This window comes from Zeus faber, assembly GCF_960531495.2.
Source record: "Zeus faber genome assembly, chromosome: 1".
Lineage (NCBI taxonomy): Eukaryota > Metazoa > Chordata > Actinopteri > Zeiformes > Zeidae > Zeus > Zeus faber.
Window position 1 is genome coordinate 25,696,034 of NC_137193.1, and position 12,500 is coordinate 25,708,533.

General features: G+C 45.2%; 1 protein-coding gene across 1 annotated transcript in view; it reads left to right on the top strand.

The window, feature by feature from the left end:
- Window positions 1-1,271: 1,271 nt before the first annotated feature.
- Window positions 1,272-12,500, top strand: part of kcnh8 (potassium voltage-gated channel, subfamily H (eag-related), member 8) — a gene marked incomplete at both ends in the record, with an annotated part of 58,987 nt that continues 47,758 nt past the window's right edge. Inside the window, 2 exons of the mRNA XM_080019257.1 lie at window positions 1,272-1,347; window positions 12,455-12,500. The exon at window positions 12,455-12,500 is cut by the window's right edge and continues 188 nt beyond it. Coding sequence (XP_079875383.1) covers window positions 1,272-1,347; window positions 12,455-12,500 — 122 coding nt within the window. The remainder of the gene's footprint in view (window positions 1,348-12,454) is intronic.

A 12,500-nucleotide genomic window follows, 5' to 3' on the forward strand; every position in this document is an offset into this window, starting at 1 on the left:
AACCAAAAACCTAAGATAATCCATAAAAAATAAAATTGTCTTTTACAATAACCTACTAATAGACAATAAGTATAAATCTAGAATCAACCAAAAACAAAACAAAAAAAAAAGATAGAAGGGTTGTTATGTTGCGTCTGTTTACTTTCCACTAGAGGCCGCTGCTGTGATGTTTATAGGTCTATTAAACAGCCACTGTGTTCGATCTGTGGTAATTATAACCATTTCAGCCTGCAATGAGCTGCAGAGTGGGCCTGTGCCTTGAATTTGCCACCGGGTGGCAGTAAGAAATTGGACATTCGCCTCTGGACTAGAATCTAGAATATTGATCTGACATAAGTTGATGATAAAAACACAACGAAAAAGTCCAGATCCTTTATCAAGAGAAGCCCAGACTGCACACGTGTTGTGCAACATAACTGGACACCACGCCATCCTCTAATTCTGTGCGTAATTGCGCGCCATCCTTGGCGATGGGTTCAAACCATTCCAATCACCCCCCTTTTTGTCTGACCGTCGTCAGCTATTCTCAGCAATGTTAAGTTCTAACTTACATCTTGACTGTATGTTTATGTATGTGACAATTAATCTCTTGAACTTGAACTTGAACATCTGCTTATCAAGAAGCTGTGTCAATTCATTTTTTTTTTTTAACATTATGTTTAAGTTAAGTGATTAAAATCACCTATAATAACACGTTTTGCAGTCTAATTCAGTAGTATTGTATAAGCATTGGGTGGTGCCACAACATTCACCTGTAAATCGTTTACTGCAAATAGTAAAATGGTTTTCGTGGGGTTGGAGTTTGTGAAACAACACAAACAACGGCTCTTGAGAAATGAAAAGAAACCTCTTTCTGTGTTCCAACTATTGTGTCCTGACCTCTCCGTTCTGGGGAGCAACCCAGTGTGCGCGTTTTGCGCACAGTATGTTGCTGGAAGTGATTGATGTCTGCCGGCATTGCGCACTGTGGACAGACGACCATTGAAAGCAGCAGCGTCATAAAGGCACCGCTGACACCGAGTCCCACTGTTGTTCCCTAATACCTGATGTGCACCTGCGGACATCAGCTTCGCGTGTCACAACCACACGCAACATTGGCTCCAGACACGCGGGTGCGCGCACCACACGCACCCTCCACCAGAGAGAGGGACTGGGTTCAGCGGAGGGATCCTTTCTTCATTAGGGATTTTAATGGGAGTACCTCAAGGTTTGGAAAAGTCGCACCTTCTCCTCGGCGAGTTTGATGGGGACTCAGACAACCAGCAGGGAAAATGCCTGTGATGAAAGGATTATTAGCGCCGCAAAACACCTTTCTGGACACTATAGCCACACGGTTTGACGGCACTCGTAAGTTTTCTTTTTGTTTTTCCTTCTAAGAACTTAGTCATTTTCAGGATTGTGCTTTGTTTAAATGCTTGATAAGCTAAACTGTAATTCTACCTGCAAACATCCATACTTATTGCATCACATGAAGCAACTTGGGAAGCCCAATCAACTTGGCTGGCTCGGGCTATATTTAAATATCATGCAACGCATATAAGCCGAGGCTCGTTTCAAATTTCGGTGTAGTTTTCGATTCCCTTCTTCCTTTCCTAATTGATCTTAATACCGTTTTCCAGGGGGGGGGGTGTCGCAAGGGTTAGTTACAAGACAGAGCAAAGTAGATTCTGAATGGGATACACTGTTATCTCGTCACTTTCCATTCAGCGTCAACTGCAGGGAAGTTTCTCCGGGATCAGCACCACGGACAGCGACCGCAGAGGTTAACTCACAGCACCCACAAGAGCCAAATACCCAATTGCCACAACTTGTCTACAAGTTACGGTGATTTGCACCGATCACCCGTTTCTAAATGTTGGCTTGGAGAGTTTTCAACCAATCACTCTCATATGAACCCAGCGTGTATTATCGGCGCTCTCCGGCTGACCCACAGTGGGAGCGCGCATGTATCCCAATTAATTGGTGCGGAGTTACAGCAAGTCTCCCCTCGTCTGTGTCACATAACAGCCGTCTTTGCACGCCTCACTCTGATTCAGTTTCTCCCCTCAGTCATAAGCAGTTTGTTTTGAAAATAATGGGCAACCCTGTGTTCTGGAGATCCTTTGAAAAGCTGTTTTTGGAGCTGACTTTGATTTTGACCAAAGTATAAACGCTGCTATGTGATCTATGAAAGCTATGCTGAGCTATTTAAATGAAAAAGTCAATCATATCGCTGGAAGCTTCTTCGGCCATTTGTGTTTGCTGCATTAACATTGTTTTGTGTTACAGTAATGTTAACAAATGGTTCTGTCTCATAAAGAAAAACAAGAAAACATGGTATTACATCCACTGATCTCTTCTTCTTTTGGTCGCAGTCAGTGAATTCAAGGAGACAAAATATAATTTTATAAAAAATATTATTATAATATTATTATAATATTATGAACATACTAACTGATCTTATCTTATCTTATCTTATCTTATCTTATCTTATCTAATCTAATCGCACCTTGTAAAATAAGCTTCAGCGCCTTTACTGACATGTTATGTATGTTCAATATTAATGCTTGAATTTTGCTGCTATCTTTCATAAGGCCAATCTGACTTGTTTAATTCTTTTGGCGTATTTGAAACAGGTAACCCTCATCCCACTTGGCCTCCCATGGGACAGCCGATATCTTCTTGCTCCAGTTCGGCTGTACAATTTGATAAATGGCTCAGTGCATCGGCATGCTAACAATAGAGATACATCTTTATTTCAGTCCCCATAAACAAGATTTGTCTGGGAGCTCAGGTAGGGCCTGTGCAAGCAACCCCTCAGTGGGCTGGACAAGAGTGCTGCTGTAATGGTGTCGAGGGAGTCTGAACAGCATGCGTACCCGGCCAAAATGGTCTGCCGGGGGCCCCGGCAAGCCAACCACTGTCTTTGAGCAGCAGGGCAGCAGAAATTAAAACGGGATTGAACCTTAAGATGGGGCTCTGTGGAGGAAGTGAAGCCTGACAGGATAAATTGGGTCTGATGGCGTGACCACAAGCCAATACAATTGTTTGGGGAAGGAGGGGTTGGGTGTTCAATGCTACATGATTTTCTTTTTGATGTCATCAGAGTCCTGCGAAGACAGTGTTGATTCAAGAGTGTGCAAGTTGATGTGAATGAGGGGTAAAGAGGGAACAGAAGTTATATTGATAGTGGATAGGCAACAAGGGAAATCTTTAGGGTTCACTTATTAATAGCTTGTGCAAGGTTCCTTTTCCAAAGCCCAGACTCATGCTCCTGCTATATGCTCCCCAGCCATCACAAACTGTTTTTACTGATTTTAAACTAAATCTAAATGATATTCTCCTCCATGGCATGTTCGAAGAGCAACAGCGATCAATGTGTTAATATAAATTTAAACATTTTTCATCAGTGGACTGATCACTCCATGGATTTCAGTACATCCCTGTGTACCTGTAATGTAACAGTGTCTTTGAAACCCTGTGTGGGACATCCTGTCGGTCCATTACTGAAGCTGTTTTAGAGGGTGTGCTATTTGCTTTAATAGTGCATTACGCCTCATTACACAGTAGACTCATTGTATCATTCCATTTTGCTAAGAGGTATTGAATCCCAGCTGTAAAAGAACCAAAACCATTGACTTGCCATCACATTCTTTATTGCTGTTTATGCATAGGTATATCCAACATTTCTGTTTTTATGTAATGTATTAACACCAGAATAAAATTTCCACATCATAAATTTTATTAAATAATAAAATATTGCCTAACAGCCATGCACCACTATACCTGCCTTGGCTTTCTGGTTGTCCAATGAGTGGAAGTGGATAATTAGTCGGCCAGTGTGAAATGCATGCCGACTTGTCATTCTCTCCGAATGCAACGCCCTTTCAATGCACAGGGAGACAACATTGGTCTGACAGTCAAATAAAGCAGACTGTTTAGTCGTGCAGGCATCACAGATGGCTGTGTAAGGTCCCTCTCAGTGTGCCGTAAGCTTTCCACTCCCGACATTTCTCCAGATAGCTATTTTCTGGCTCTCGTCGCACACTGCTACCACCTTCACCAGGCGGGTAATTACTGTCACAGCCAGACCTGGAACAGCTGTGTGTGGATCTGTTACAGCGCTACAGCGGTAATGTTAGAGTGTGTATGTGTAACTGTGTGTGTGTGTATGTATGTTTCCAAATAATGTGCATAATCGCACCTTTGTGAGTGCTCACACAACTGATATGTCTATTTGTGTGCATGAATACTTAAGTGTGTGCGTGTGTGTGAGTTTGAGTGTGTGTGTGTGTGTGTGTGTGTGTGTGTGTGTGTGTGTGCGTGCGCCCGTGCACTCTCATGAGTTAGTGGGCATGAATGCACTCGTGCACTTAAACATAAATGGAGAAAAACACTTCCCATCCGCTGATTACGTCTAAACGTTAAATGCAGCCTCTCTAATTAAACCCTCGAAAAGCGACTCGGGGAACCTGGGACTCAGCTCCCTCTGGTCGGCGAACGGCTGTTTAAAAGCTCGCCTTGATACGACACACAAAAGAGGATACCGTCACCGTTGCGTCCCTGAGTCACACCAGTCAGCGGGGACAAAGAGAACGTCCCAACGCAACTCTTGCCGTTCCGTCTCAGTGCCAACCCCAAGACTCGGGAAACTAATTACCAAGTTCCAAACTAACGCTCCCACCTGTGAATCACACAAATATTAACATTCTAAACCAGGGGTCTCACGTCTTTTCGTTCTATCATGTCAGACGTAATGATAATGTCATCATTTCCAGCGGGGTAAGAGCTGATCTGCGCTTGCCCCTCATGCCCCGCCAGGAATGGCGGTGAAAGAAGTTACGAGTGCAGTAACGGGACCGAGAAAGCAAATCATCGTTGACTGTAGTGCTGCGGGGGTAGTGAGGGCTCTCGTTCACTGGTTCCAAGTTCTCCAAAGCACACTTATAATTTTGGTGCAAGCGCCCACGCAGGTGTGTGTTTGTGTGTGTGTGTGTGTGTGTGTGTGTGTGTGTGTGTGTAATACGGGAGAATGTTAACGATCTCCTGTAAAATGATTTCCTATATGTCTACATAAGAAGATGTGCCATAACCACAACCCTAGGACAGTCTGCCCCGGTGATAACTGTGAAGCTGAAAGGTTCAATCCCTGCAAAGCCGACAGCCATCAACAGCCTGTTATGCTGTTGAAGTGCTCTCGAGCATTTTCCCGTACCTCCTACCTGCCCATACTTGTCGACAGTGGCTCTGGTTAAAAGAACAAGCTGAGTATCGAAATGAAAATGAGAAGACTGTTTAGCTTTACTGAGGTGTTCACATGGTCTTTTGGCATGGCCTAGGGTGGGAGCTTTTTGATTGTAGCACTGTGAAACATGACCTCAAGTCAGAGGTCATTAAGGTATCTTGGGGAACTGTGTGTTACGCAACCACTGTCCTCCTGGTGAGGTGATGGGGCTCCGTTGTGCTGGAGGAAACACAGTGCCTTCCATCCAAAAGCCTCCCCATTGCTTTAGTCCCTGTGACTTGTTCAGAAGCTTAATCAGAGACATTCAGTCTCTTAATCACCGCGTCCGACGAACTGTCCGAGACGACCGGCAGTTCGGGCTCCGCCAAGTCCCGGGCCAAGTCGACCATTTTCAGACCCAATTAATCATGGCAATGGGAAATGCAGATCATTGAGGGTCTGCGGGGCGGTGAGGAGGAGGTGAGCTGTGAGGGAGAGGGATTCAGAGAAAGCAGAGAGGGGATGAAGGACATCGACCAAGAGAGCGGAGGGGAGGTGGGTGCTGGTGGTGATGGTGGTGCTGGTGGTGATGTTGCCGGGGGAAGCGCACAAATGACAGGAAAGTAATGACTGGTGTAATATCTCCACTAGCGAGAGCCTGGGGGACTCCATGATAGAACGCCACAGAAGTGATTAAGACTGGGAATGTGTCTAACGATTTGCTCGTTATTTGTTGTGAGAGGATTACTACTTCACTTGAGCTCCTTTGTGTGACTTGTGTGTACTCTAAGCTTTATTGAATCGGAGAACGGGCTTGTGCGTCTGAGCGCTGATTGTCTATGTCTCCCGTGTGTGTGTGTGTGTGTGTGTGTGTGTGTGTGTGTGTGTGTGTGTGTGTGTGTGTGTGTGTGTGTGACTCAGAATTATGCTTACAAAACACACCCACCCTTTGGTATTTCAGTGTGTGCACCGCCTACTCAGCGCTACAAATGACAATCCCCAGATTGAGCCACGATAACAATGTGATAACCTTAAAGAGGGCCTTTACTTCAAATCACATTTCGCGAAACAATTTATGGTCGCTCAATTTTTAGCAACAAAAACACGTGAAAATCGCGGTGGGAGAATCTGACATTTGATCTTGACTGAAAATGATTTTGACAACCAGAGCAATGAGCGCGACACCGTCAAAATAATTACCCCATTTACGACGATTAACAACGTTGCGCGTCTCTGCGAGAAAGTGTGAAGTTGTAACCTTGGTTGCCAGGATGTGTGATGGTGGTAACGGGGTCTACCTTGGAGTGACATTGTGTGAAGGGACAGCGGCGGAGCCTTATTTCTACAATGTATGGTGTCTGGCTCAGAGGGGCCCAGCGGCCGCCCGACGGGGGGTTCGGACCGGTGAGGGAAGACTCTGCTGGTCTTATACTCGGTGCATTTCTCCACTTCCTCAGCTTGTGAGTGTCCCCCATTTTTCTTGTTATCTTGGCTTATCCGTACCTTTCACCGCTTCATTTCTCACCGCCCTTCATCTTCACTACAGATTTTACCTATGTGTGTGTGTGTCTCTCTCTCCCTCTCTCTCTCTCTGTCTCTCTCTCTCTGTCCGTCTGTCTCTCTCTCACTCTCATTCTCTCTGTTGGAGCCCATATATCAACTTCACCTCTGTCCTCATCCGTCAGTCAGTCTGGCTCTAGCTTTAACCTTGCGTGTCCTATCCAGTCATCTCTCACTTTCTCACCTGACTTTTCATCCGTCTAGCCTGCTGTGTTTCTTTGTCATTCTCCACCATCTTTCTCTTGCCCCCCCTCTCCCTCATTCTTTCTGTCTTGGCCTCCCCGGGACTCCTGCCCTCCCTTACACTAAACACTGGTTGTTGTTCCCTAAATAGATAAAGCCTTAAGGAGGTTTCAGGGAAGGACTGTTGGTAAGATAGGGCTGTTTTTTTGCGCCACGAGACGGAGACGGAGACGGAGACACACACACACACACACACACACATACACACACACACACACACACACACACACACACACACACACACACCCATTTTTAGCACTCTACATATAATTTGCTAGCTAGAGAGCAACAGCTGCCATGTTGTTTTCCAAAAAGATAGATTCAAGTTTGTTGTTGACTTCAGGTTGTCTTTAGTGACAAATTAACAATACAGTGGACATTCCATTGGTCTGCAAGGGATACAGTGGTTTATAGATAAGGAGACAAAAAGGGCAGTTCAATAAACTAACGTAACGAGCGAAGCGAACAAAAGAACGGATGGACAAGCGACAGATGAATGGACAAGTGAATGATTGAACAAACAAATGAACAAACAAGCAAACGAACAAACAAACAAACAAGCAAATGGGGTGAAAGGGCGGACGGACGAGTGAATGAACAAACTCTACTCACTGACTAACTAACAAAATGAAAAAATGGAAGAACAAAGAGAAATTGTTCTTCTATGTGCCAGTGTTTTGGTAGATGGAAAAGACAGCTCAATGAAGTAAGTAAGTAAGTAAGTAACTAACTAACTCATTATTTCCTCAAATACAAATCGGTAGTCAAATAAAAACCGGGCCTAATAAATAATAATAAAAATAATAAATGCCGGGGGCAAGGTCGACATGAAAGAAATAAGAAGCCTGCCGAAATACAGACCAGTGAAAAACTGATCGGGGCTGCATCCGCACTGGAACAGCTCCACAGCTCCATCAGAGTGATCTTTTCTCCAAACAAAGCAAATGAAACAGTGCTCTTTTTTTATTATACTTGTATTGAGTTTACACCGTTTCCTGCTGCTGTGGAGCAGATCGCTTCTTGGGGCAAATGCCCCACTCTCGCTCTCCAGCACTCCACAGCAGGAAGTGCTGCGTTCAAGGGAATATTGGAACTGTAATTTCCCCTCAGCTACCAGCACAAGTGCAACTTTTAGAGTAGCTACGAGCTCTCCCATGGCATGGCACCCAGACGGACTTTCGATTTCAAATTCATACTAAAATATGAAGGCCTGATACCCTCTGCAGTTGAGGTAAATACATGCCCCGGTCACTATTTCAGGTAATACGGTAACTAACAAACAAACTGACTCACGAACAAACCAACCAATCAATCAACAAATCAACCGACGGACGGAAGGACGGACGGACGGACGGACGGACGGACGGAGGAGCAAACTAATAAACTAATAAACTAAAGAACTAGCAAGCTAAATCAATATATAAACAAACAAACAAACAAATAAAAAAATGGGAACAATGACAAAATGCTCTTCTCTATGCCTGTGTGTTGGTAATTTTTGTGTGTTTAAAAGTGTGGAGAATATCATTTATCCCCCGTCTAATCCTGACTGATGCTCAACAGATTGTTGGCTTATCAGCAGGTGCAGCAGCTTCCGCTGACTCTGATTACATAAGGCTTTCGCTCCTTTCCTCTGTCACTCTTCCCTTCCTTCATGTCCTTTTCCTTTTCTCCCTGCACGCTCGTGCCATCTTTTACCAGCCCTCTTTGCTACCCTTTGTTTCTTTGTCTCTCTCCTCCTCCTCCCCTCTTCCTCCCTCCCTCCCCATCTCTCTCTCCCTCTGGGCCCTCACCAGCAGCTGTCAGCCAGTAGTGTGAGCACAAGGGGAGATGATCTATGAGCTTCTACACTGGAGCAATTAGCCAAAAGTGATCCAGCAGAGAGAGAGGAGGGCATATGAGAGAGGGAGAGAGAGAGGGAGATAGTGCTAGAGGGAGGAAAAGGACGGCGCATGGAGAAAGAGAGAGGGAAAAACACAGCCAGAGAAAGCGTATTTCACAGACAGGGAATGAGGAGGAGCGCTGGTAGCCGAAGAATGAGAGAGCAAGAGAGAGAGAGAGAGAGAGAGGGAGAGAGAGAGCGAGAGAGAGAGAGGGGGGGGGCGATAGAGAGAGAGCGAGAGAGAGAGCGAGAGAGAGAGAGAGAGAGAGAGAGAGAGGGGCAGAGGGAAGAGACAAAGGAATGGAGAGAAGTGAGAAGACGGTGAGAGATAAAGAGTGGGGAATAAATAACAAGAGAGGCCAATGAAAGAAAAAAGATGGATGGGGAGAGCGGTGGAAGGAAGGAGACATTAACCGAGGAGTCAGACAAGAAGCGAAATAAATAAAGACAGACAGAGGTGATTGCATGTGTGTCAGTGTGTGTGTGTGTGTATATGTGTGTGTGTGTGTGTGTGTGTGTGTGTGTGTGTGTGTGTGTGTGTGTGTGTGTGTGTGTGTGTGTGTGTGTGTGTGTGTGTGTGTGTGTGTGTGTGTTGGGGGGTTGATAAACATATAAGAAAGCAGAAAATAAATAGATTGGGTGAGTGCGGGAAGATGGAGGTGGGACCCCCATGGGAAGTAGGGAGGAAATGAAGAGTAATTAGAGGCAGAGATCCAGAACAGTCAGAGGGATCGACCGAACAGCTGTGTGTGTGTGTGTGTGTGCGTGTGTGTGTGTGCGTGTGTGCGTGTGTGCGTGTGTGCGTGTGTGCGTGTGTGCGTGTGTGCGTGTGCGCGTGTGCGCGTGTGCGTGTGTGTGTGTGTGTGTGTGCGTGCGTGCGTGTGTGTGTGTGTGAGTGTGTGTAGAAGGTGCAGAAACTAAAGTGAGGGATGGAGGGTAGGAGAGAGAGGAGGAATAAGGGTGCGAGTGAGGAAAGGAAGTAGGAGGAAGGGAAGACGTAATGAAGATGGTGGTGGCTGCAGGAAGTAGGGACACACGTACCGACTCCACACTACCGAAAAAGTAATAATGAGAAGGAGGGAAAGTGAAATGGGGCTGCCAGATGAGTGGAGAGCGGGCGGCAATCACAGCATGACTTTGTGTTTAACTGCTTTTCATCCCTTGCTTCAGCCTCTCTCCTTTTTCTTAGCTCAAGATTATTCACACCGCTCTATAACCTCCCCTGCCTCGAATCAGTCAGGCACTGGGATCCCATATGTCCTATTAAGAGGGGAATGCAGGTTGCAGATGGGGACTGGGAACATCTGTGTATCCTGGTGTCCAATTGCAGATGTCCCCGTTTGTGTGTGTATGTGTGTGTGTGTGTGTGTGTGTGTGTGTGTGTGTGTGTGTGTTTTACTACTGTTTTAATACTTGTGTGGACCAGTCTCCGAATTGACATTTTTTTTATAGTTCATAAGTGCACTAGAACCATGGGTCCTCACTTTCCAGGTGTATTTACTCTACCTCACTTTGATACAAGTACAAACATGTGTGTTTGTATGTGTGTGTTTTGTGTCATTAGTTGCCTAACCCCCCCCCCCCACACACACACACACACACACACTCACACACACACACACACACACACACACACACACACACACACACACACACACACACACACACACACACACACACACACACACACACACACACACACACACGTGCCCGCGCATTACAACCAGTTACAATGTCTGTCAGTGCAGATCAGCCCCATCTCCTGCCACCGCCACCAGGCAGGCCACGGGCCCTCCTCCGCCCGGGTCCCTGTGGAACCCGACAGTCTTGGCTGTCTGTCTCAGCTCACTGGGCGCCTGGGGGGGCCCTGGTATCTGACAGCAGGTCCCCAACGCTACGCCTTGCTCTGACCATCTGTCCGGGAACTGAACCGAGCACTGCTGCTGACAAAACATTCTCCCAGCATGTTGCCATTTTTTCTGCTTCTTCCTTTCCATTCAGGAATAAAGCTTCAGGTAAGCAGGTTGAAACTGTGGCTGTTTAGTGGTTGGGACCAGAGGGCAGATCCGGGCTAACTAAACTAAAAGGTCCTGTGAGGATTATATAGATAATTATTTCAGAATTATTTCAGAATTGCTTGGAGTCATTCAAGTATAATAATTCAAGATCGGTGATTTGAGCGAAATAATGATGATAATGAAAACCATTTGGCTGAGGAGTGGTCGTGAGACTTCAAGGCCTAAACTGATGACCCAAAACAGAAATAGAGTATAATAATTACCAATTTTTATGAAATGATTTTGGTTTGTCTGCTTTATTATTATTAATATTCAACTGTGTTCTATTAATGTAAAGCACTTTGATTTTAGACGTTGTGTATGAAAGGTGCAATACAAATAAAGATGAGACCATTGAGCCATGTAGGGTATCTCTGTTTCTATCGGCCTTCTGAAGCTGCCGGAAGTCATTTAAACCCATGCTCGTGCACAGTGACTCCTGGACACACGGACTGGGAATATGAGCGGGGGCCACATTTACATATCCCTCTCGCGGAACCAAGTACAAGGTTTGGTTCCAAGCTTCTGTTTTGTCAGAGGCCCTTCCCTTGACAAAGCCTGACATACAACATAATACAATTAAACATCGGGGCTCAGCGGGAAAGGAATTATTGATGCAGAAAATTGATTTTTGCAATGAAAAGTAATTGAAACAAGCCGTTTTCTTGTGAGATTATGGGTCTCAAACTGGAATTACACCTGACTGTGAGCAGCTTTATTGTGCATGGGTATGTATGTATGTATGGGTTTATAGGTTTTTAATGGATGGATCCAGGTCTCATTGGCTGGCCTACTTCCTCAATCTACGCATTTCGATTTAGACACAAGCAGACCAGTTAATATGAGAAACTTTGGTGCTAATGTGACGTTGTTTATGATGGTATCTGGGCTCTCCAAACAGTCCTGTAATTAAACATCAGCTTCTGCATTGATGCAAAAAGTATTTTTTCGCTTGTTGCAATTTTAGTCCCAGTGTAATGGTAATGTAATAATGGATATTAATACATAACACATAATACATATTAAATGATGTGACAGCGGCTCAGAGGTCAAACAGCGTGGGTTGTGGCAAGAAGTATACTGTAAGAAGTGAATCTGTAACTTTCTGGAAATTCCAACAGAAAAAGGGACTTTTTTTATACAATATTGTGAGTATTAAACAATTTATTGCCTTAATGTTTTCATTTTTGTATGGTGATTTAGTTTTGTTGTTTGCTTACTTCGCTCGTTTTCTCATTTTGTATCAATAGAATAATAAAAAGTGAATAAGGGCATTTCTGTCTCGCCACTAACAACCAGCATGAAAGGCATCAAAGTGGGAATCACACAGGTGGTGCTGGTCAGTGGCAAGCAGACATCAGTGGTGGTGTAGCACCGTCAGAATAACGTTGTGCTCTGGTGAATTCTGTCAGCCTTGACTTTTTTATTGTATGCCTCTCCTCACAACACGCCCTTTGACCTCCCACTTCCTCCTTCTCCCTCCTTCCCGGTGGGGCTCCTCCTCTGCAGACAGCAACTTCATCCTGGCCAACGCCCATGTGTCCCAGGGCTTCCC